This window comes from Brachyistius frenatus, unplaced genomic scaffold, assembly GCF_029030835.1.
Source record: "Brachyistius frenatus isolate BFR_SWC_R1_liver_20210118 unplaced genomic scaffold, ASM2903083v1 Contig_2, whole genome shotgun sequence".
NCBI lineage: Eukaryota > Metazoa > Chordata > Actinopteri > Embiotocidae > Brachyistius > Brachyistius frenatus.
In genome coordinates, this window is record NW_027210601.1 from 6,351,014 (window position 1) to 6,378,195 (window position 27,182).

At 41.8% G+C, this 27,182-nt stretch overlaps 1 protein-coding gene across 1 annotated transcript; it reads left to right on the forward strand.

The window, feature by feature from the left end:
- The first annotated feature begins 1,849 nt into the window (after positions 1–1,849).
- On the forward strand, positions 1,850–8,230 carry trib1 (tribbles pseudokinase 1). The gene is made up of 3 exons (XM_069696426.1): positions 1,850–2,517; positions 3,308–3,600; positions 6,840–8,230. The coding sequence occupies exons 1-3, from the start codon at positions 2,194–2,196 to the stop codon at positions 7,312–7,314; spliced, it is 1,092 nt and encodes a 363-aa protein (XP_069552527.1). The 5' UTR covers positions 1,850–2,193; the 3' UTR covers positions 7,315–8,230.
- Positions 8,231–27,182: the final 18,952 nt, after the last annotated feature.

Genomic DNA, 27,182 nt, shown 5'->3' on the forward strand with positions numbered 1-27,182 from the left:
TGTTGAGCAACATAATCTATGTTGTGTAAGAGTAATGCACAGCCCTGGTGCGACCTTGTGGGATGATTCCAACATAAACTCTGAGTTACAAACTGTCATGTCATACACACATTCAAACACTTTTTTCAATCGCAGCCAACAAAAACAAGTCAGCTTTTAAAGTGTACACAAAATACTGCGTCACACACAAACAAGCTGCAAACACACATCACCACTTTGATGTCAGGTAACAATGAACCTTTCGGTTTTTGGTACCTCTGCCTCCCATTCCCACAGTGACGGCTCATCCTGTTTTTGAACTTCATAAACAGACAACAACGGACCACGGTGAGAGAAGAAACCTGTTCCTGTGCCTGCTCGGCAGCATGACAAACACGCTTGCTCACAGAGACACACACACATCAATCAGTTGGTGAGTCACCTTTTTCGTAGGACGACCACCGCACAAAGAAAGAATGCGAGGCCTAAAAATAACAGCCATCATTCCTATGGAATCTGTGGCTCATCCATGTTTGGACCGCGTGCAGAAACAGGTTTGCATGACCTTTTTGAGTAAAGCTGAGCCCAACTTCTGTGACCTGCTTAAGAGTGCGACCTGTTGTGGAAGGAACTGCACTGGAAACGGGAAAAATAAATGGTTTGGAAACGGCATGCTTCTGTTTGGCAGGAAGGATTGTACAAGAGAGAGGTGATGGTGCGCGCACACACACACAGACACACACACACACACACACACACACACACACACACACTCACGCACACACAAACAAACAAACACACACAAAGGCCAGCTGGTGCTGTGTTTTACTGAGCCTCTACTGCAGCCACTGTGCTTGTTCGACATAAAGCAGCAGAAAAAAAAGAGAACTCTTGCACAACACGCATATTGTCAACACCAACACAAACACACACAAACATGCACATTTATAATTACCTCATAGTGTCAGAAATGTCTTGACTTTATACTAGTTCACCCTTCAATTTCTAAGTCTCCTGAAGTAGCGGTCCACAGTCCACTGATAATATTTTCAGAATATTGCATAATTCTCACAGATTGCACAGTATTGGCTCGCTTGATAGTGTTATTTGGTCTACAAGTAGCTTTAACTGGTGTCTCTGGGAGCCCAGCTGCTATGATGTTGTTTACGGAGCTACACTAGCATATTTTATGTGGATGCTTATAGCCCAGCACCATCTTTATGGGGGTGAGTCATATCCACATAACAGACAGGCCCAACATGGGAAAATATCACGGTGATGTTAAAGCCAGCGTTAAGGTTCATACACTGGAGCTTTGTTCCGGTCATGTTCACACTTGGTTGCATGTTGCATTTGGAAAGCAAACAGCTCAGGTGCCATACAGGAGGTCTGTGGCGAAATTGTTACAACTGGTAATAAATGGCAATAAGAGCTGAGGGTTGAGGAACAACTGAGTCAGACAGCCAGTTTTAAAGGTTGTTAATTATTGTCTAAAACATGTGCATGCTTGATGGGGCAGCCATGATAAGTAACAGATGGTTTCTTCATTCCTCTCAGGTTCTTGCGTATCAGCAAAATCTCGGAGCTGAGAGTAGGAATGTGGAGATTCATGACACCCTGACGAACAAGAAGAAAAAATACACTAATGTTTGAACCATATGCTCACGTATTCTGTGAAAGGTAATACAGAGGGCAGTGTCATCAGAGCCGAGCCGAGCTGAGCTGGAGTCGGTGCCGTTACAGGATTGCTCAATGGTTGTGTCACCAGGAGGCTGGACTGGTCGGGCGGAGTGTTTGAGCTCAGAGCTCAACATCACTGGAGCTTACTCACTCTCAGCCTCTCGTTGTTTGAGGCGGTCTCTCTCTCTCTCTCTCTCTCTCTCTCTCTCTCTCTCACACACACACACACACACACACACACACACACACACACACACACACACACACACACACACACACAGGGCTCTGAGGGATCGGAATTCTCTCACCAAAAGTACACAGACCTCAGAGCCACGAGCGTTCACTCTCCAGCAGGACGTGAGTTGGATTATTACCAAAACGCGCCGCCGGTGAATCCGCTGAAGTTTCATTTATATGTCTACCAAGGATAAATGGAGCGCACAGTTTGTAATTTATTTTAACCATCTAAGGACACATCCTTAACAAGACACTGTCTACGGTGGGATTTTTTTTTGTTTGAGTTTTTTTGCTTTTATGGTGAATCGGCCCATCAGGATGAACTTGCAGTGGAGCAGCCTGGCGCCCTGCATCCGCACCGGGAGAGTCGCGCACAAGCGGCTGGACTCAGACGACCAGCCGCCGGCCAAATGCGTCAGGCTGAGTGCCGAGGCGGGGGACAACACGCAGGGACTCCTCGGCACCTCTCCCGGTTCCCCGATCAGCCCCGTCTCCAACCCCGTCCCGCCGACCCACCAGGGACCGTCCAGGATAGGACCGTTTCTGCTTCTACCTCTGGCGGACCGGGAAAGCATGCACAGCGCGATGAACACTGATACTGGCGATGAGCTACTGTGTAAGGTATGCGCAATCCAGTCATTGTGCAATTTCTTTGAATGAATGATGTTTCGAGACATGGCGTTGCTCAATAGCCTGTCTGACATGTCAGCCGTATTTAGCTGACTTTTGTCAAATGTCATTCTCACGCGAAATGTGGCACACTGCGTAATAGCCCAAGTGTTGCGTCATGATTTGTAAATACTGATCTGGCTCTATTATTTTTTATTCTGCTTACAAAAACATGAAAGCCCCAGGCAACCCCATGTAGCCTGTGCTGTGTTGTGGAAACACAGTCATACCTATTGAAGTCCACCTATCCGTAGCACTATGGCTTCACACCGTCTGTAAACTCGGCTCATTTGCATGCACGTCACTGCAATACGCCACGCTGTGACACAAAAATGCAAACATGTGAGGCAAAATAGGGACTCGTCGTGATAAGGATCTGTCCCTATAAAGACGAGGCCCTCCACTGTTCCAGATCTTTGTGTTTACTTTGCATGAGAGACCTGCAGGCGTTTGGCTTTGTTGATTAATAAAGTTAATCGCTTTATGCTTTGGTGATTCATTTGTCATGCTCTTGCAAAAGCAGTGTATTGAGCTGGAATCAAAGCATATCCTACGCCTTTTTTATCTCACTGCCAAATTTGCATGGCTGTTTCCTCAGATGATCATTAAGAACACACTGACCCATTGCCTCCTCCCCCTCACACTCACTCACTCTCTCCCTCTTCCCCTCCCTCCCTGTCTTCCCAATTTCCATCCTGCATCGGCGTCCCTCCTCCTCCCCCGACTCTCATGTCTCTTCCAGGTCTTTGATATGGGGGTATACCAGGAAAAGATCCGAGCCTACGGGATCCTACCACCCCACAAGAACGTGGCCAGCGTGAGGGACATCATCCTCGGCGAACGCAAGGCCTACGTGTTCCTGGACAAGGACCTTGGGGACATGCACACCTTGGTGAAGAGCTGTCGCCGGCTGGATGAGGAGCATGCCTGCGGGCTCTTCCGTCAGGTTGCTCTGGCCGTGGCACACTGCCACCAGGCAGGCATCGTGCTAGGTGACCTCAAGCTGCGCAAGTTTGTCTTCGTTGATGAGAAAAGGTGAGACGAGCAGAACGTTTAAGGGCAAAAACTTGAAATCTCTGTGCTGTGCTGCTGAACCTCCACCTGTTCACATTCGTTGAAACAGATTCTCAGCGTAATCAAACGATCAATTGACGCTCTCAAATCTAAATAATTGCATTGTAGTGGCACATGCCAGTGATACACGGAGCAAGCATGGCAGCAGCTGATACACACAGAGGCCATGTGTGCAGCTAGCAATGTGGGCACAGATAGAGTAGGAGGTTCTGTACTTGTGGAGGCAGACTGCTTAGCTTCCCAGATTTTCGCCCTCTGTCTGTCTCCCTTTCTCATTCTCGATGTGTCTCTTTGTATGCATGTTGTGTGTTTGTTTTGCATGTGTGTGTGTGTGTGTGTGTGTGTGTGTGTGTGTGTGTGTGTGTGTGTGTGTGTGTGTGTGTGTGTGTGTGTGTGTGTGTGTGTGAATGCAGTGGGTGGTAGTTTGGCAAAGCTGCGAGACGAGGCTGCTGAATGAGACAATCATACCCTTCTGCGGTCTATATCTTCGAATATATTTATTACTCATTATTTATTAATAAATTACATCATATCTATGCTGCAGAATAACTGATGCTTCCAACAAGGTTTCATTCAGATACACTTTCATCCATGAAAGAGTAGTTCAAAGCACTATCCTTTGAACTGGCTCCCCCACGCACACACTCCCCCACACACTCCCCCCCCCACACACACACACACACACACACACACACACACACACACACACACACACACACACACACACACACACACACACACACACACATATGCCTTAATGCCTGCATCTCGGAGTGCTACATTCTGTTCAGGAAGACACACAAAATCCCTGCTTACAAAACTATTTGTCGCCTCTTTGCCCTTGCGTCACTGTCTTTCCTGTAAGCGCCCGCTGATCCCACACACCCCCCCCCACCAACCCTCCTTGGCTTTCCAAAGGCCCTTTTTCATGGAGACTTTTACACAGTAACATTCTCCAGCCGTGACCTGTGGGTTTGCAGGGTCACAGTGCATGAATGAGAGCAGACAGACCATGAGAGAAGTTGAAGTTGGTTGTGTCTCTCTGATAGCTATACGGCTGCAGAACGATGAGTCACAGTGTATATGTGCAGAGGGGAAGAGCAGGGGAGGGGGGCCCTGCATAGCTCATTTTCTCTGTGTGTGTGTGTGTGTGTGTGTGTGTGTGTGTGTGTGTGTGTGTGTGTGTGTGTGTGTGTGTGTGTGTGTGTGTGTGTGTGTGTGTGTGTGTGTGTGTGTGTCTATACATGCATGTTTATCTTTCAGACTTGTAAAACTACGATCCTTTGATCAAAGCTCGGTGCCTGCAATTCAGTATTTTGTTAGCAGGGTGACGGCATTGCAACATTAATGTTGGTAGATTCACCCACTTGACCCTTGAAGTTGTGGGATGACAGCTTCTTTTTTCAATTTGGCGGGCGCCACACTGCAGCACCACTTAAAAAGATCCTACCGTGACGTGACTTTGAAAACAAACCTGCAGATTTTGCTGATAACATTAAAGAGTTATATGACATCATGAAATTTGGCCGTGTTTCCAGCTTGGTGCACCCTGAGATCACAGGTGGTCATAAACATAAGTGTCCTTGAACTGTTACATTTCTGTATGACCTCATTTAGTCCTTCATATGATCTGCCAAATTCAATCAGACATCTTTCAAACCCCAACACAAGCTGTGATGTAATGTCCTGGCCAACAATGCAGCACTCGAGCCAGAGACAGAGAAAGTCACAACAATTTGACAAATGCCATCTTCACATGCACACACACACACACACACACACACACACACACACACACACACACACACACACACACACACACACACACACACACACACACACACACACATGCGACACACCGCAACACAACGCAAAGCACAGCACAGCACAGCACAGTTGGAAAAGCCAGTTTAGGAAAGGTGACTAGCACTGTGAAGCATGCAGAGCTTCACTGTCAGGCCAGCCTTCCCGTGCGTCACTGATGTGGCAACAGCCATTTGAGGGTAATTATGGGATGGCTGGCGCCGCAAGTGTGGGACCCAGGTGCAGATAGCCTCGACTCGAGAAAGAGAGAGAGAGGAGAGAAGATATGTACTCTCAACAGAAGGATGAGTCACTCTCTCCACCCCTCCAACTCTCTCTGTACCGTTTCCTTTTCTGTCTCCTTCTTTCTCTCTCCCCTCCTGACTTATCTCCTCCACTATCTTGGTGTTTAAATATCATTTGCTTTCTGTCTCGCTCCTCCTCGCTGTCACTCCTTTTATCCTCTCTCAGGCTATCTATTTCTTGCTCCAGCCACTCTGTCTGACGACTGAAGTGTCTCGCAGAGTCGACCCCCTGAATGCGAGATAAAACAGAACACTTCTTCTGTGCATTTGTGTTTAACTTGATAAAACTTCAATCAATGTGCATAAACACATTTTTAATTAGATACATTGAATAACTGTTGCTGTAGAAAACTGATCACTCAAACTGCAATGTTTTTTTTCACCCTTGGAAATGGCAAATTTTTCCCATCACATCCTCTATCATTTTGTCATCATTTCATTGGTAAATATCTCATTCAACAAACATGCTCTCACACTCTTAGTTGCTCTGGTGTAGGACTAAATGTACATCCTGTCATTTACATGGCTAAATATAGCATTGTGTGTGTGCAAGTATGGGAGGAGGAGGAGGGGAGTGTTGGAGGCGTATATTTATATGTGTTTACGTGACCATGTGAGTGCCAGGCAGTCATTGGAAATTTGCTACGACAGCTCTGTTTCTTAAACGGGACTCACTGTGGTTCACTTAGGTCAAAGTTCGTGTGTGTGTGTGTGTGTGTGTGTGTGTGTGTGTGTGTGTGTGTGTGTGTGTGTGTGTGTGTGTGTGTGTGTGTGTGTGTGTGTGTGTGTGTGTGTGTGTGTGTGTGTGTGTGTGTGTGTGTGTGTGTGTTGTATTTATCTACACTATGTGTGTGACTGTCCATCTGTCTGCTGGGCAGATTAAGGCTAGAGAAAGGATGCTCTCAGCACTCGTCCTAATTTCCAGCACAGCTAAAGCCCTCTCGTAGTTGCAGTTGTGGGTTAGCTGTTTTGAGTAAACACACAACTAACAGAACAGATGCTCATGCGTACTAAACAAAACATTTTCAACATTAGGTGCTGTTGAACGTCATGCCAAATGTCCTGAATCTTGTTTTGTTTCTGTCTTCACAGAACACAGGTGAGACTAGAAAGCCTTGAGGACTGCCGCGTCCTGGAAGACCCCAATGATGATTCCATGTCAGACACCCACGGCTGCCCCGCCTACGTCAGCCCAGAGATCCTCAGCGGCTCCACACCTTACTCCGGCAAGATGGCCGACATGTGGAGCCTTGGGGTCATGCTGTACACCATGCTGGTTGGCCGCTACCCCTTCCATGACCCGGACCCGGCCACGCTGTTTTCCAAAATTCGCAGAGGCCAGTGCTGTTTGCCAGAGGGCTTGTCGCCCAAGGCCAAATGTCTGCTCCAGAGCCTGCTGAGGAAAGAGCCCTCGGAGAGACTCACAGCGACTGAGCTGCTCGCTCACCCGTGGTTCCACCTGCCGCCACCGTCACAGGAAGTGGCGCTGGGTGAACAGGAAGTGAGCTCAGCGGAACAAATGGTGCCGTCCTTTGACGTGGAAGAGGACGACGATCTGTTCTGTTGACGGACTCAAATCCGCCGAGTCTGACTGAGGGGCCAAAACAAAACTTGCTATGAGGGATTCATTGTAGTTTTTTTTACATTGGCACTTTTTAGAAACCCATTTGTGTACTGTTGTGTGTACATACACCCTCGAGCTTTCTACAAAAAAAGACTGTACTGTATTTTGTTGTCGTATACATGTTACTTGCTAAGGGCATTGTCACAATGATCAGTCATTGTGTTTCGTTATGTGCATTTTTGAAATGATTTGGTGCTAAAAGAAGTAACAGTGACTCAGAATTTGTCAGATTACGTTAAAAATAAATAATCTTTCAGGCTTCTGTGAGTGTCACAGGAATTTAACCCCAAACGGTAGTCATCGATATTCGCTCTCGGCCTGAACTCACAAGGCTTCATGAGGCATTAGACGAGTGTTGAACGGGAGGCGAGGAGACCGCAATGTTGTTCCTCTCACTCTCTGACCAGGCTGCAGGCTTCACCGGCTGACTCACCGATCAACTCGAGGAAGGCTGAGCGCGAGCTTGATGTCTTGAAGCGGTGAAACAGAGCGGCAAAGATGGTTAGCAGAGGACTGATGTGTCATAGTCAGCGGGACACTACGAAGGTGTCTCGCTGCCAATCTGGCAGCGTCTCAACAAGTGGATAGCATTTACAAATCTCACACCATGCGCAGAAGGTTGAGAGAGGCAGGGTGTTACTGGTGGAAGACGTGCAGAGAAATGGCAAAGCTTGTCACACTTACTCAACAGTGACACTCGGCTAACACATTTCCTTGTAAATGGCTAACAGAGAAAGGTGCATTGCAATTATGTTCTTATTTGTTACTTTTAAAACTGAACTATCGACCATTTATTAAAACATGCTCAAAGCTGAATATTCCACATTAAGGGTTGCAGCCGAACAGGAAGTATCTAATCGGACCCATATATATATATATATATATATATATATATATATATATATATATATATATATATATAAATATATAGACAGATTGATCACCCTTATATACATAAGGGTGATCAATCTGTTCAGCTTGTCTGAAAACCTGCCCGTGTGCAATTAGCCACAGCATGACCTAACACTAATGCTTCTAGTTTAAGACAAAACACTGGGAGCAACTCTGGTTTTAAAGACTCGGTCGCATGTCTCAGCAGCAACAGGATAATTATTTCGCCTGAAGGCATCGGTGGAATTTCAGCAGGAAAAGTAAAAAGTACACAGAGAATTCAAACAGTACTTCCTACTGATGCAATAGCAATTTTTTTCTCAGTCTAACAGTGTTTGTATTTTTTTAAGAAATGTTGCATATATCCATTTATGGAACCATCGGATCAGAGAGACAGAAAAATGAAGACTTTCTCAGCTGAGCAGTTGAACATGTTTTGTTCATTTTTGTTTGGAACATCGTGTCGAGCTGTTTTGCTTTAACAAAGCCGAGCTGTGCTGTGCCCGTATCACTGTGTTTCATAAACTGAATGACTCTGAATCAGTCGCAGTCAGGTGATATTTGATGTTGGTTGTCTGTTGATGACTCAACACTTGAGCGTGTCTGCAGAGAAGGGTCCTGACCTTGGCTGGAAGAATCTGTGCAGAATGTTTCACCTCTCTAATGGTACTATCTTTTTTCCTTTCCTTTTAAATTTGTTGTCTGTTGAAAGCTGTGGATCCATGGAGACTAGTCCTTATAGTTGATGACATGATGTACCACATCAAAAAATTTGCTTTTTTTTTTTTTTTTTTTTTTTTTTTTTTGTAATTATTATTTGTGACAAGCGCATGGAGAGTTTCAGTGCCATTCAGAGTTACAAGCTGTTTCACTCTGGTACAATAATGTTGATGACGGTACTAATTTTTGATATATCCGAGAAGTGCTGCGCATCTAATTTCTGGGCCACGCAGCTGGCTATTAAAACACTTCTTTCATTATTTTGTCTCATCTGCTTGAGATACCACATAGGAAGAGACTTGTGACAATCTGAACTGTTCCTCATAGAGAAGTAATTTAAGAGATTTATGATTTTGTTTCTGGTTCATACATGTAAAAGTGAGTCACGCATTCATGTGACGTGTACAGTAAACTGACACGGGTGCACAATCGTCATATTGCACTGTGAATTATGTATTTGTGACACAACCTAGAGGCTATTATTAGTCCGAACAGGTTACACACAAGAGTTATATTCATTGTACAAAAAAATGTAAATATGTATATTTGAAATATGTGTGGAGTTGTTGAATAAAGATCACGTTTTTTCATATTCACACGGCTTGTTTAAATTTTTTGTCTTCATTACTGCTGCTGGTCTTTCACAAACACACCCATGCGAACACCTGCGTGGCTCGATGGCGTGCCTCAAAGGTTTTCCTGCAAGAATTCTCTCCACATGGCTCTTCATCACAGAGAGAGCGAACAAAACATTTTCTCATTTCCCTCAGCACTTTCAATTTCATCCATGCAAGAGAAAATAAACACTCTCTCTGTCTCTCTCCATCTCTGCCTCCAACCGTTTACTCTTGTCTGACCTTTGCGTAATGTAACATTTAACTCCTCAAACACACAAATGTCAATAGTGGGTCAGTGTCTTTTCCTGGAATACACAAGGGGGAGCAGAAGTGCTGCTCTTTCTTTTTTTCCCTTCAGCTTCAACAATAACCAGCAGAACTCGAGGTCAACTCATCAAACCCTGAACAGCAGCACGATTTAAACTCAAATATACTGTATATATTCTTTCAGACTTCACTTTGGCTTGTGAATCATCTATTTGACCTATAAAAGCTTGGCATGTCTCCACCCTCTGTGTGCTATGACTACCCTAGGCACGGCTGGCCGGGGCTTGCGTAAGCACTGTGCGTGTGTGTGTGTGTGTGTGTGTGTGTGTGTGTGTGTGTGTGTGTGTGTGTGTGTGTGTGTGTGTGTGTGTGTGTGTGTGTGTGTGTGTGTGTGTGTGTGTGTGTGTGTGTGTGTGAGTGAGAGAGTGAGAGAGAGAGCTAGCACAAGAGTCAGATTAGGTATCAACAGGGTAGCTGGAGTGTCTCAGCTGCTGGGAAGCTGCCAAACAAGCGATTGCCTAACACGTCAGAGCTGAGCTCCTCCAGGGATGACAATAGGGCCCCCTAAAAAGTAGGCTAGTATTAGGTCAAGTCATGAATATCTGGAGATGTGTGTGTGGGGATGGGTTTATGTGAAGGTGTGTGAGGAAGCTGTAATTTTGGTCTTTCATTCTGAGGTTAGAAGGTTTAAGCTTAATTAGAGTAGTTCATCACTGGACTAGTTTTTTTTTTTTCACGTTTTTGCTGACAGTTTGATAAGAAGATTGATACATGGGCTCAATATGAAGCTGGCAGCTTTGCTAAACGGGCATAAAAACATGAAGCAAGGGGAACAGAAAACCTAAAGGTAACAAAATCCACTAAACAGCTTTTTTTTAAAGCCAAGAGTGAGGCACGTAGCTACTACTCTACCTGCCCCTACAGGAACCACAGTTTTTTGAAAGTAAAAAAAAAAAACAAGAGGACGTTTAGTTTATTGAGCTTTGGTCTTGCTATTTGTTACCTTAGGACAACTGTCTTTTTGTCAGGCTAAGCTAACCCACTAGCTTCACCTTGAACATACAGACATATCAATCTTGTCATGTAACTCTTGGCAAGAAAGTCAGTTTGTGTATTTCCTGAAAGAAAAGTTGTTGGTTTTGTGGTAAACAGAGAGTTGAGGTGCGGTGTTGAGAAATGTGCTCAGGTATTAAGCACTCTGTGGCTGTGTGAGTTCATCCTGTCCTCTGACCGAAAGTGTAAACTTTACCCTTCCCTGTCATCTGGGATCATTAAAAGTTTCCCCACCACGTAATACTTCAAACAACAGACTTCACAAACTTCCTCATGATGTGTTCGCTCTCTTGGTTGGATGTCACACACACACCAGGACATCAACAGATACTTCTCTGATCCTCCATGAGCTCATTTAATAGAATAAACTTACAGAACACATTGTTTACTAGTAATTCAGGGGATGTTTAAGGAAGATAAAAATACATTAATGCCACAATAAACTTTTAAATATATTACTGTGTAGTTTTAACACTTCAGGTGAAAACTAAGAGGGCCGTTTCAGATTTCCATGTGATATTACAGAAAAAGGTTGTAATGTAGGTGCCACCCTGCCCTGTTTATCACAGACAGGCCAAACAAGGAGGTGAAGAAGCAGATCTGATATTTGACAGGAAAGCACCTGCTCGGGTTTGTGCACCGAGCTGAGATACAATAAGTATAATGACTCTGACTGGAAGTGGTTGGCTCAGGTGATCGTTCCACTGATGTAATGGAAACAAACTCTTCTTTCTAAACGGCTCTTTGAACTTATTTATTTGATGATGCAAATCCCTGAAGGAATGTGAAGTATTGTGTTGATCATAGTTCAGCGATGAGAATGAATGGTTACAGTAAGGATGATATTTCTACCTTTCATCTTGAATCACAAAGGCATACCTGGAATTCATGTAAGAAAATCAAGTTATGATCTCTGCTGCCATCTTGTGGACGTACGGTAAACTACAGCTTTCTGTCAGGTAACACATGCTAAAAATAACTTGCTTTATTTCATCTAATTTTTGGCTATAATATTGTAACAATCCTCAATATTTTATAAAAGGAGACATGCTTGCACTTTATATAATAAGACATCCGAGAATAACAACTTATTAACATTACCATTACAAACTATAGAACCCTTTAATAATATTGTGTGACTCTTTAATGATGGATTCACTTAGCTGCTTAGACATTCCCTAATGTTATTAGTAATACTGTTTATAATGAAATAACGGAGGGACTTGTTGAAATAAAAAGCATTCATGAAAAAAAGATACATGAACTCAACCAAAAGGATTTTGCACAAGCTGGCCCTACATATGTTAACTTTAATAATTGTTCATTACTTATCTATAAAGCATTGATAGGGATTTTAAATGGGTATTAATCAAGCTGTTAGTTACAAAATCATTTATACAAACAAAAGTGTACCTTTTTAAAAGTGCTAAAGGTCATTTCAAATGTATGTGAATTATTTCTCTGGGTTGAAATCAGGCCTTGAAAATGTAGAGCTAATAAGAATTTTTTAAAAATCAACTGTTTTGGTCACTGATTAATCTCAAAAGATGTTTTCCAAAACATTTGAAATTCTGAAGTGTGTGATTTTGCTGCTTTTTTCTGTTTTTGATCATTGAATCTTTCGGTTTTTAAGTGTGTTTTTGTTCCATCCAACCCAATGACCTCCTCTCAACGTGAACTTTGTCACATGACCCCCATCACAAGATCTCCTTCTTGGACCCTGGTCATACATGCTGTACTTGTCATGCCGAAGCAAGGTGAAATGTGACCGACACGGTATCCTCTAGTGGACAGGCGGGAGTATTACATGCTTTAGTGTGATACCGGGCTGACTATTCAGGGCAAACCAGGGCAGTATTCCTCTCTGATAAAAAAAAAATATGAAAAGAACCCTGTTTTGTTTATATCCATGTTTACTTGCAATGAGTCTTTTTCTTCTTCATTCCCTTTTTTGGGGACATTGCTGCTCATCTTTGATGATAACAAGAAACCGCCAGAACGAATGTCGGATGTCCACAGCCACGGACAGACTGACGACCTCTCATAAAATCACTGATCCATCGGTACTAGTGGTCAAAAGCTACACAGGGTGCTTCTAATCGCTAAAATAATCTGCCAATTGATCAGTAATGACAACAATCGCTATCCATGCAGCTCTAGTAAAATACACTTTCCGAGAAAACATGGAAAAGCTGAATCTTCAGCTTTCTCTGACAGCTTGAGCCTCCATTGGAGGTAAATGAGAGTCTTGGGTGTTGTCTGGGTCAACAGTCTCTTAATCACAGAGAGGAGCTGTGATGAGGAGTATTTGTCTGATGAGGTTATTTCAAGCAAAGTGGCACCCGGGGACTTTGTGTTATCATCCTGATTGTTCTCTATTCAGACGAATAAAGGGAAACAGAAAAACATTAAAATATGCTGATGACATGGCCCTGGGTGGCCTGGTTTACAAGGTTTGTTTTTTATGACTTCATGACTGATTTCCATCTGCGTGTTCACCAAAACTAAATTCAAGTTTATCTGCCAACTGTTGTCTTCCGTTCTGCTGAGCTTATGCTGAATCATTTAAACCAAGAATCCTCATTTAGACTGAAAGAAACGTCCGCACCATGACGTTGATCAGTTTGGCGTTAGCATTAAGTCCTTCCAAAGCTATAACTCAAAACTTTAAGACAACCGATGAACTGAGTAACCATCACTAATGTAAAACCTCTGCTTCAGCGCTTGGCAAGGTCAGCTGTTTCTGAGCGCTAAAGACCTTGAAATAAAAATGACCACACATGCTATTTAGAGTTTGTGTTTCCTTAATTAAAAAACGTATATAAACATAAGAATATAAAGTGTTTGCTGATGAGGTTTTGTTGTATGTATTTGAAATACTGTCTTGCCATCCTGAAATCTCAGGTTATAAAATTAATTTGGAGAAACCAGAGCTTATGTCTATCAATGATTTTTCTCAAAATGTACAGATGTGTGCATCACAAAGTAATAAATATTGAGGCTGCAACATTAGTCTAAAAGAAATGTGCTAGATTAAGTAACTATGACTGACACTGGTGGTTTACCCTGCCTAATATTGTTGATGGGATAAATCTAAATATTGTTGGTTTTCTTTGTTTTTGTTTTTTTTTAATCATTATCCCTTCCCAAAAACATGTTTAAGAATATTGGAGATTAGAATTGGATAATAATTTCTCATATCCACTCACGGGACTTATTTTGGAGAATGTTCATTAACAAAAAGTAAATGTTAATAATTTTGTCATTAGATTTACAATATATGGATAGCATTAAAATGAAATCAGTACCAGGTACACATTTAAGCAATAACTCATTGATTAGACTACAGGAAAGTGTATTGTTTTAGAAAAGATGGGACTTTTTCCTGTTGTATCATTACAGTAGGAAAGCACATTAAAATGTTTTTTAATACATTTTTGTAAATCATGTTTAATGCTAGACTATGTTTAATTTATTTTATGTTTTACTAGCAGGAACGCTTCATATCAGACCTCTAACTGTAGACTGTATGTCCTGTATACCTTTTACAACATATTAATGACAACAAAAGTCCAGGAGAGGGCAATGTTTCCATTTACCTGGACAGGTCATTCTTTATTTTTGTTTTCTTTCATTCAAGAATTAAAATAATTATACATTGTATACTATATATTGTCAGGAGGATTAGAGCATGGGTTAAGGTAAATAGCAATGTACATGTCAGTGCAAAGACATGCATTTAGCAGATTTAAGAGGAATGTTTACTTAATTACAGATTAAAATAAGTTATGAAGAAGAAACAGTGCTTCATGGGAAATCTACAAAAATAATGTCTACCTGATCACTAAGGTTTTTTATCCCATTGGTCATTGTTGCTCAGACAATATACAGCACCATGTTCATTTATTCACACCCATATTTTTATTTGAAGGAAATAACATGAAGCAACCTCAGATTTGGGTTTTACAAGGTCTTAAACTGCAGCAGACCAAAACTGTTTGGTTGTAAAACCATCCATCTGTCTGTGGAACCAATCAGCCTCTCCTGGCCTCGGCTCAGACTGTTAAAGACGCTGCCAAAATCAGCCAAACAGAATAAAAACACTGTTGAATTACTCTCGATGGCACCTACGGTGGTGCGTGAAATTTGGTTAAAGCTTTAGAATTCTTTTGAATTGTTTCATAAATATGACATAAAACATGATTTTCACAAAAGTAACACGAAACAAAAGTTAACTAAACACATAAACCCAGAACATGTCAGAGTTGAAACTGTTCAGTCCGAAGTAGTGGGCTAAGATCCCTCCAAGCCAATGTGCAGGGCTGATGAAGACTTTCTGGGAAGGTTTTGTCAGTTATAATGACCAAGTATGATATTTTGTCAAACGGGTTCTATTTATCTAATTTAAGGACTGATTATGTTTTCTGTAATTTTTATGCAGAAATATTTTACAAAGAAACTTTTAAGGGTTCACAAACTTTTAGGCACCACTGTTAAAGTATTCTGATTCTGCACATTTCCCCAGAGTGTAAGTTATTAATTATCTTAAGGACATATTTTATTAAATCTATTCATTGCCAGTTTTATTAGCAGCTCCTCAACTTACCCAATAAGAACATGACTAAATATCAGATAAAAGTAAGTTATTTTACGAGGTGGAATGGCATATACATTTTGCATGCACAGATATATTTAATCTTCTTCTAATCCAGCATTTTGTTTGGACTTACTTAACTCATTCCCACTTCTTTGTCAACATACTCATATAGTTTCCTCTCTGATATAAAACCATAACTGGTCTTGCACTTTGACTGCTATAAATACTATATGTCTAAACTAATAAAAGACCTTTCAATCACACCCGTTTCCCTCCTTCGCTGTCTGTACTATTCTGTTATCGTCCGAATATCACAGGACGTTGGGGAACTGATTGTGAGGGGTCAGTATAAATGTCTCTCATGCAGATAAAGGAGTCCAAACAAGAGAAGGAACTGATTCAAAATACCAATCATACACTACATATTCTGCATCCCGCATATAATCTCATCATTACATCCATTTATCTCTAAAAGCTGCCGCAGAATAGAAAATAGGCTGCGTGGCATTTTAGCCACGAGTTCCACTGTGTTTCACTGCAGTTTCCTGGGGATGTATTATTCCGCCACATGCTCTGTGCAGTCAGGCTGCAGTGTTGAAATTGACATCACCGACTTATAGCTGCTCCTATGGAGACAACGGGGTGTGCAGAGCTTTTCCCGAGAGCTTTGTTTCATTCATAAAACCACGTTAACAGATAGAAGTGAAAAATCGATATTTCTATGCCTCCACACAGCCACGTTTTCAGGTGGTCCGTCCCCCTTTTCGTGAACAACATATGTCAGGAACAGCTTGAGAGAATTTCTTTAAATTTGGTGCAAACGTTCACTTGGATGAACTGATAAGATTTTGATCGTCAAAAGTCAAAGGTTACCGTGATCTCACAAAAAAAAAACCTTTGGGGACATAACTCAAGAATTCATATGTTAATTACAACAACATTTTACACGAATGTCTAATAAAGATTAAATGATGAAGTGATAACTTTTAATACCTACACTGTGACATTATAATGTTATGCAAATACACCTTTCTGTCCATGATTAAGTACCATAACTCCGAACAGAACAGATGGGGAGATTGTGACCATATTTCACATTTTGTCCAATACTGTATTAGTGACACTAATCTTGGGTTGTATTGATTGTATAGATCTTCTGTGTCGTCGTGTTGAAGATGTGCGTGAGGCATCCACGTTTTAGAATTTGTAGCTTCTTTGCAGCAACATCTATATCTGAACAATTGTTTCCTGGAATCTTCCCGGTTGGCCAGTGTTTTTCTCCCAACCCCGGCATTATGCAGCCCGTATACAGATGTTCAATGGATAATCGTAGCTGTAGCGGCACTTGGAAGCTTTGGGCAAACACAGATGAAACAAAATTGGAAAGTTTACAGCTAACAGTGAAGATTAAAGCTACGACGCTCCCTCGAATTTATTATATTTTTCAAAAGGAAATAATTTCAGAAACTCTGCTCTGTCTAAACTGCAGAGGTTGAATAAAGAGTGAAATTAAGACACAAAACAAAAACAAAACATTCCATTGCTCTTCTCTCCTCGAGTACAGTCATATTTTTGTCTTCTGTGAGATATTGAAATGAAGCAGTACTCTGCTGTCATCCTATGGAGTGTTTTCACTCCAACATACCCACTCATGCATGTCACTCATGCTTCAAGGGGCGCCTGGTATCTTGAGCTTTCAGGGCTGCCTTGTTCAAAAGGCACGGTGTCAACCTACCTAATACTTGACTTCTTAGTTTCCCCCAAAAGACCCGAGAGCTTGAACACAATCACCCCAATTTCTCTGCAATAGACCCAAGTCTGTGAGGAGAATTGAAATTAGGTGACTGTGATTTTACTCATGAATTGGAATATGGCCCTGCAAGAAGTTTATTATTTCTCGTACTAAGGTAAAAAATATCATCCAAAATATGAAAGTCATACAAAGGAAACCCAAATACTTAAGCGTTTGAAACTTCACGATTCAAGATAAGATAATCTAAATACTAAACCAGCTACAGGAAGTCCTGAAATTCATATGTATTTGTTTGTTTGCTACATGAAGGGGGTGTATATAAACTGCTTAATTCGTAACCCCTCAAAAAATTATAAATCAGCAGTTTCCCAAACTGATTGTAGAGAGAAAAAAAGAATGCACTGGTCAAAGAGATTAACTCAAAATTAAACAAAGAGCACAGTATAAGGGGATTTGCGCTGCCACAGTCCTGTGTTGAGTAAAGGGGTATACAGTGGCCATAGCTGCAGCCTTTCATGCCACTGAGCTTTGTAATGATTCTCATTCTCTAAAAATGCCCATTAGCCAACGTGCTGTTCATTTCCAGGCCATAGATTAGCAGTTGAACACATAGGTCCCATTGTACTTCACAGAAAACACACAGCTCAGTTGTACTCTTCAGTAGCATTAAACCTTGTCCGGCTTGTGTACTCAGGTCCAAAACTGCACGCTTGAGAGGAAGCTGTGCATATCTTCATTAGCTAATTCCAGGGTGGGAAGTACATGTACTAAAAGGCTGTAGAGTTTGCCGTTGCTTGAGTATATGCAGTTTATACAATTACACTTGTGTGCACCTACATTTCAGAGGATTACATATCCTATATAAGGATTAGTTATGATTTTGACATTTTCAAATAGTCATAAAAAAAAATTAAATAAATGGAACAGTTTATATTATTATATTAATGCATTGCTGCTGCCACAATGGGCCGGTATGCACCTTCAATCTGTTTGCCAACCGCTATTAAACAACAAAGGGAGGGGAAGAAGAACATGTTACTAGCAGGCTCGGGTAAAACCATTGACTGTATATAAAACTGGTTCTGAAAAATGAGGCCGATGCGGAAGTGTCTTAGGCTGCAACACCACTGAGTCCCACTAGAAGCTGTCAATAGAGTTATCTCGGTGTTGCTAGCTAAAGTCGCTCCTTGTTATTATTTTTCTGGCTGTCCATCTAGAGATAATCCCGTCTTTACCTAGAAAATAAGCCTAAAAAAAAAAGCCATCTTTTTGGGGGCGTGTCTGTTTGATTGACAGGCCGATGGCCCAGCCAGGTTATGGCTATTGGTGGGCGGACATAGAACTGCCGGGTTTCCAATCAGATTAAGTCATTTCAGGCTATTTCTGATATTTTAAACCTGCAATAACTGGTTGGTTTGTGGGCCACTTGGGGGCGGTGGCAAAGTTGAGAACAGAACATGCCCATTCAGTATCATCACCTTTTAGGTTTATATGCTGCTAATAGCTTCTAATTTACGCATCCAGCAGATACAGGGAAACATTAAACCTTCATTTGGAGTCACTTTAAGAATATTAAGTCTAATATTGACTCTCTTCAGTTCTGTTTATTTGTTTCTTCCAATTCCTGTAGAAAATGTCTCTTTAGCTGCTAAATGCTGCTCTATGTTGAACATTTTGCTGTTAGCTGAACAGTTTCCTGTTGCTGCTGAAAGCTACGAGTGGTAAAAGTGAACCAAATAAGTAAAACTGAGAAGTGGACAGCTAAATAAGGAGCAAGATCCATAAATTTAGTGCGCAGAATTTTTATTTGCAGTGGACATAAAATCAATCAAAAATGTGCTTCAAAAACAAGCACACACACACACACGTAAACTTTATGATTTTGAACTTTATTGATCCTCAGGAGAGGGATTACATGTTCCCTTAACCTTCAGTCTACTCATTTAATCCACTAGTGATACTTGTTCTATTGGTTCATCCCCATCTCATGTCCATGTTCACTGGCGAGTTAGCTTCTCCCTAAATTGGAGAAACTGTGAGCACTTAACAGAGTAAGTATTAAACTTCTGTGATTAGCTCCAGTTGCAAGGTAGACACTGGGCTGCATACGGTGCCTGAACTGTGCCAACTATGAAAAGTTGAAGAAGGGATTAAGTCACCAATCCACATACTTGCAGAATGCCACCGCCCCTTCTCCATTTACTCTGAGCTCCCCATGGGCGAGCCAGGAGGTTCAGAACAGAAGTGCAGTGAAAGGAGTTCACTTTCACTCCTTTGCATAGCACAAAGGCTTAGCTGGCAATAGGCTCACACATAACAAACAGACACCACTCGCTTTAAAAGAAAAGTTGGTCACACATCTGAAAGATTTTAGAAAATGGACACAGGCAATAAGTTATGCATGCGGAAATACAGGATTACACATGCACACGTCAAAAACAAATATGTATGAATAATATAGCAACATCATGATGCACAAAATGTAGATTGTAAAATAAAAGCTTCAGCTAAGATCCATTTCGGAAAGTTTGTGTGTGCTTGGTGCAAGATTGAGGGATCCTGTTGTTCATTTATGCACTGCTTTTGTACATCACAGGTAGCAACTACATTCATTTACATGCATCAGCAGGTGTCGAACAGAAAGAGAAAAATTTCACTCGGAGCCTGGAGGAATGATGGACAGATGGAGAGAAAGGCAAGGCGGGATATAACCGAGGGTTAGGAGGGAGGCAACGGGAAGAAATGGAGCAGCAACATGTGAGAAAATGAAACAAGAACAAGGATAGAAAAGGAAAGAGAGAGAGAGAGAAAGAACAGTGAGAAGTCAAGGAGGAGTGTTGTACCAAGCTGGGAATGCAGTTTGCATGGCTCTACTCTACGGGTGACTTTAATTACTTTTCGGCGTCACTGCTTCTCCTGGTCATGAGCTGCATGCGCCGATCAGCCTTTGATTATCAAGCCTTTGTGAGGGCCTCTGCCTGCTGTCAGGCCGTAATTACGTTTGCGCTGGAGAGCAACTCAGCACGTCAGAAAGCTTACAAAGCCATTATCCAAGCCCTCTTCTATTCAACGGGCTTGAACGGCTTGGTGCGCAGGAACTCAAAAGGTTAAGGCCAGTACAGACATAAGTTATATTACACAATACTATTTATGGATTTTATGTGGGATTTCTTGAGTTTCTACCTGTTCTCACAATGTTAGGGTTAAAACCAGTTTTCAAGGCTAACTTGCAAACAAAGGGGTTAAAAAAAAGAAAAAAGAAAGGGGAACTGATGGCATAAATAAGTGAGAGGATTCAGAATGAGACTCTCCAATAAAGTACCAAATCACTCAATCATTGTGAAACACTTAACTACATTTCATGCTTCTACTAACAAAGGGAAGCACTGTGTCAGCAGTGCGGTGGTGATGAATGAAAAACTGCCATGAAGGTGAGAATGAAGCCTTCTTCCTGTTAAACACAGCTCTCCCTATGTACGCAAGGTCTCCCTGGCACTGAACTGTGGTTCCTCAACCTACCTCACCTGTTACAGTCATCTTTAGCTTCTTTTTAAGTTGACTTAGAAGATTTTCTCTTTTCCATTCTCATTCAAGAATGCCATTATTCAACCTCCAACTGAACCAAAAAAATTGTTATCTAAGCTCCAACAGGAAAGTCTTCAAACATTAGATCACCACTAACTTGTGCGATTCTTGTCAGATTTGGTTGCACCACTGTACTGATTCAGCTCTTGTAAGGATACCAACAACTTAGTGCTGCCTTTAGACTCTAAATTTATGCCGCTTTGATTGCTTTGCACTTTTGTACTGTGTTTTGGGTAATCTTAAACATGAAGTGGGCATTCAGTGCCATAAAAGCGGTATATTTTCAAGTCAAAGTCATAACATTTATCTCTTTGCACTCCTCCCTCCTACGGTGTACCCCAAGGTTCAATCGTAGGCCCTAATTTATTGGCATTAAATAAACACTTAATGTGATCTATTTTTCTTCTTAAAACGGGGTGAAGCACACAGTCTCTTTTTTCCCCAAAGCCTAATGAGAGTGAAAACATGGTCCTCATTACTTGACTAGTGGTGTAGACCAAGTGGCTGCTTGGGATTTTTGACTCCCATAAACAAATAAACTTTGTTTTTGGAAGTGGAGTTTCCCACACTAGAACAATAGCCAGAAAAATATGTTCTCCTTTTAGAGGTCTGGCAACAGTTTAACATGCTTTTATCTCTACACATCTCAACATCATCAACTATCTTTACTGATTACCATTGAAATATAGAACACTGCATGCACAGCCAGCAGTTTATGGTACATCTCTATCTCCTTAGTCATTAGTTTATATGTCGACCCCGTTCAGTTACTTATAACCAAACAAGTCTTAAAATCACTTGTTTTCCAATGCTGCTCCTCGACTGCATTACAATTTACTATACTATACGGGATACATATTTCATAGTATCCTTTGTTGGCACGTCTAAATCTTACCTCAAGACCCGTCTTTTTACAGTAACATTGGTTATTTTTTCCCCGTTCTTCCTCCTGTTTAACTTACCTTCCTTTATACCTACTTTTGTCCCTCTCCCTACATTGTCTGTCGCTGATTTCCTCCTTCCTGTCATCCTCTCCCCTGGAGTCACTCGCGATTGAACCAAAAAAGAGGGTATGATATGACATAAAAAGAAAGCCACAGAGTTCGATTTAAGTGTTGTCCACCCATGCAGCTCGCCTCCAAGCAGATCCCATAAGCGCGCTATTGCCTTCATTTGTCTGAAGGTCGCACCTCTCGGAGCCATCTCACACAGCTGCTTAGCGCCTCAGAGCTACGTCCTCACCTTGAAGTCCAGCGCCTGCCTGCAGAGCGAAATCAAGAGAGGGAAAACTGATTTTTAACCACATGAAAGTACATTTTTGTGTTGTTCTATCTGTCAGGAACAGGATATCCACAAGGTATGGACAAGCCAGATATCTGCCTGTGTCGTTTGCATTTTTGTGTCCTTTTTCACCACATACATGTCAAGTCAAAAGGAAAAAAGATAATAGAGTAATGACAAGCAAAGAAAAATGGAATAACCAGGCACAATCTTGAAGAGTCCAGTAGAGTCCATGGGAACTTAACATTATTAGCAAGGTTGCATGACACTTTTTTAATTCTGTTGGTTACCTTTCATATGTTTAAATTTATACACAATTTCCTCACATAAAGCCCTGCATAGTGTGATTTTGTCAGATTTACAGTAGCTGACTGTAACTTTAAGGCAGGCTGCAGATGAATTGGCTTATTCTGAGACAGCAGGGATGTGATGATGGACATTGACCAGACCTTCATTCCATACTGCGGGCCAAAAGCCCCTGCTATGAAACAAAGATGAGGCCTAACTTGAATTAATAGAGTTATGACTTTGACAAGGTTTTGTACCATTTAGGAGAGCAAGTCTTTGGAGGTCAGTCACTGCCACATTATAAAAGTCCCCCTGTGCAACTTGAAGCCAACTTACAACCGAGAAAGCACCAACTGTGACGATTAAAAGTTGGAGGTCAAACACAAAGTGAGCCATACAGGGAAGGTTAGTATTGAAGTACAAAACCTGTCCAAATCAAGACCAAAACAATTGAAGAGGTGAGGCATGCCTCCGAGGCTCAATATAAAATGTATTGACAGCACTGTCCTCATCAACTACTAATTGTTTCTACCTTGCCCAGTAGTAGTAAAGCAGAACGAGATGGTTAAATAGCTTCAAAATCTTCACTACTTGGCTCAGCTGTCTTTTCACAAAGACTGACTGCAACTACTCCTTATATAAATGTCTGTATCCTGGCAACCATAGTATGGCCTGGATATATGGTTGTAAGTTATCCCTGGCCTTAACCTAAAACATCTCCAGGGGAGATTTCTAAGACACAAATATGCCACATTTCAAACCACCTCTTCAGTCAGACACATCCATTGTTAACGTGAGTAAAACTCTGGCCCTGGACTTCCTTTTAACTCATTTAATCCTTTAATTCATTACAACCACAACATCCATTGCTCATTGCCACGACATTTCTGGGCACTTGGGTATCGGATAAAGTAAAAGCTTCTTATATGTAGTGTTTTTTTTTTTTATCTGGGGCAAAACTAAATTGTCAACTGCTTGTCTTTGATTGCTTCCATGTGTGTCTCTTGCATGTACTGTCACATTCAGCATGTGTTTAGTTCTCATATGCTGAGAAGCCATCAGAGGAGCAAGAGCCTGTGCTACTCGAACCTACTTCCCTGACATATGGCAAGTTTTTGTCAGGCTTCTCCTAGAAGGCAGCAATGCTACCAATTACTTTCGTGGAGCCAGCCAGCCGTCTCGTCGATTTGACAGATGACTTTGACCTCAGCAAACATAGGGACCTTCTCGTAGTTGACACGTATACCTGCTGTTGAAGAGAGAGGTTGATGGGTTGCAGTGGGGGTATGGATGATGTGAGGGTAATTCTCATACTGCATTCAGTACAGTACAAGCCTCAGGCAGCCAAGGACGGGTAAGTTACCTTGATGGCATAGTTTTGTAAGACCCCCCCAAGAACGCAACCCCATGTAGTCTTTTCACAAACACACACAGTGACATCTTTTCCCTAATGATAGGGTTCATAACTTGCTTCATGCTGGGCCCGAGAGCTTGGCCATACTCAGCTGTGACTCATGAATGCAGCCTCCTGTGGTAAGAGGCAAGGACTGGCTTGAGGTAGATGGGTCAGTGTCAAGGACAATATTAATGTAATATTGAAGTTTGTGTATAGGCTGGCACTTCCCAAAACAAACACTGCTAGCTGCTTCACGTGAAACTGAAATAAAAACCAATTTAAAGGAGAAAAATGCAGCAAGCAACAATATCAACAAAGCCAACAACAGCAAGACATTTCCTTTTCCTTCCGAACAATACCGATGGCTGACTGTATAACTCTGGAAACCTTGCAGGCTCCCTTGTGTTTTTTGATGAAGTAGATAGTATTGTGTTTCTATGAGGTGGAGAGCGATTATTAAAAGCTGCATAGCGTTTACGTCACAGCCTCCACTATAACCTACAGCTTCAATAATGTTTCAGATCTACAATGTGGCTAAATGGTGGACAAATTAAATAAAAGGCGTTGCAACCCCTGTGAAATGACTCAGAATGACTTTGGAAAGTCTAGACAAGCCGCATAATTGAACTATTTTAGCCCCATTCAAGTTAGCATAGGGAAAAAGTTAGCTGCTCCGGTCGGTGAAAGTGTCTCGCTTGCATGCTCTAGTCAGAAACCATCTGCATTCATAACCAGCGCGGCAACGTCTTACCAGACAATAGTTTAAAAAAAACTTTGGATACTGTGAAATACAGAAAGATTTATCTGGCAATGGAAAGTTTAATCAGGGCCTTGAATGTAACGGACATTCATTTATATGTAAAACTCACACCACACTATTAACAATAATGAAGAGCTAGTGGCAGAAACAGGACATTACATCTCAACAAACTTACATGAAATATATGCACTCTGCAGTAGAGTTGGACTCCTTAACGGTTTGTTTTTTTTAAATCGTAGCACTGCGTGACTCTTCATATTGTTATTAACATTCTCTCTGATATTGCATGCTGCTAAATCACCATTGTGTTAATCAGACTAAGGCTATCAAGCCATAGACCCCCACACACAAATGACTTCATTCTTTCTTTTCTGTGCTGCCGTTATTATTGTAATCAAGCCTCTTGTAGCAGTGGAATTTCCTTTTCTTGGGCTGACCTACCAGGCAGAGAGTGATGAAAATGTACCTCAAGAGTGCGAGCTCATTATTCTCAGCTTTACCCTCACTGTGAATACAAATACCGAGCGAACTCACCTGGGTAGTACACAATACTCCCAATAAATACCAAAGTAAATTAAAGTTGATTTTTTTTTTTGGGCCGCAGGGGTTCTTTGGTTTTTTTTTCGAGTTCATTCCAGTTGCTGACTATTATAGTGCACCGAAGGATTTATCAAATAAAGGCTACTACCCTATAACGTGAGACGTAGAGCATCAGATCGTCCCTCACTGATATTTCAGACTTTCTTTGAATCGCTCTAAATTTGAGTTTTAGCTCCCTTTGTCCTTTCATCAAATATGTTATTATTTCACTGTGGCCTGCAGATATTGATTGTATTTTTCTCCAGGTAAAGCCTGATTTTCATGCAAATTTTCTCCATCACACCAGCCTTGGTGTGGTATTGTTTCAAGGTTAGGATTTGAAAAGGGCTTCGCCTGGCAACAACTGCAGTGAAGGAGCGGGACCACACGGTGAGCACCGGAGGCATAGATATTAAATAGTGTCAGTATCCGTTTATTCTTTAGTCTCTCTTCTTACACATTTGGAAAAGTGAGGTTATCCTCATATTTCATACTTAGATTTTTACAGCGCTTTAACCTGTGATAAAAAAAATAAGTTGTTTTTTTACCACTGGTGAACCTATGAGCACATGCGTCTATTCACACTTAGGTTACAGTCCAAGTTTTAGCTTGGTTTTTGGTCACTATCAGCTCCAGAACAAAATATCTGTCTTTTTATCTGTTAATTGCTTCATTATGTTTACCAGATAGTCAACAAATTTGTCTGCCTGCTGTTTGGTGCTGAGCAGGTAGTGTAAAGAAGGTTTTTAGATCTTGAAAACAGCTGCCTTCTACAGCCAAAACCAGCACACTTAAGAGTAGTGAGAGTGAGCCAAAACAATCAAATTGGAGGCCATAAAATCAGAACAATGATCTAAAAGAAGCCATAAAGCTCCACAGATCTGAGGAATCCTGAAGAGTCTGGTGATAAATCGGGGAGTTTATCATGACAAGCTTCCATATTATAAATACTTTGAAATTTAATCGTATATTAAGAAAAGTATTGATCATATCCGCTTTAAAGTAAAGAATTTTATTAAATGGCCTAAAAGTCAGAGTTCACTCACATTGATGGAGAAGTGACCCAGCCAGCTGTTAGCCCTATTTGTCACACTCCTGACATCTGGAAGCCACAAATCTATGCAAATGAGTAGAAATTAGTGCGTGGACGCTCATTTGGCCTAATGCGCTCCCCAGACATGACTAGAAATCATGGAGGAGAGATTCAACGGGTTTACAGGAGAGGGTAAAATTTCATGAATACTGATATGTCATGTAACATCCTGCCTGACCTCCCCGCAGACAGAATTACGTTACATACCAGAGGAGTCAATTCTCTCTCTTGGCAAAGCTGTTAGTGACAGAAACTCAACCGCCCGTGGAATCATTTGCACAGGAAGCTCGGCACACTGGCACTCTCTGAACAAATGGCCTGTCTGAAGAGACAGGTAAGGCAAAACCCTCAACTCTGTGGAGAGAAATGAGACTGACCAGTTCCTGACGCTAATTAAGTTACAGTGGGGGGATTCAAGTCCAAGCTGATTGTTAACCCGAAAATTCAGATCTACTTTTCCATCGACAGTCTTCAGCCTCAGTTTCCCTGAACCCTGATCTCAACCGCCGAAGTGAAAAATGAACAACAACCCAAGATCAGCCTCAGAGTGATCGATGGCCAGCCCACTCCCATTTCACCATGAAGCTGACAGTGGCACGCATGTGGAGCAACACCTTGATCCCCAGACCTCCAGACAGATGGCATGTGCCAGTCAGAGCACGCCCTCAGCTGCCTGCAGCAGCCCGGCAGAGGGAGGCTGTCGCTCAACAAGCTAAACGTGCCCTACACTCCGTCGACCAATATGCCGTGTTTCAAAGGGGGGCTCAGGAGAGTGTGCCATTATGGCCTGTTTGCATGCTCCAAACCAATAAAACAGAAAGTGAGAAGAGCCGGGTAATATTTAGGCAACAACCTTGAAAAACACTGGATTAAATTTGGAGAGGAAGAATTTCGTTTACAAGGGTGTACTTTTCTTCTCCAGTTCACGTCC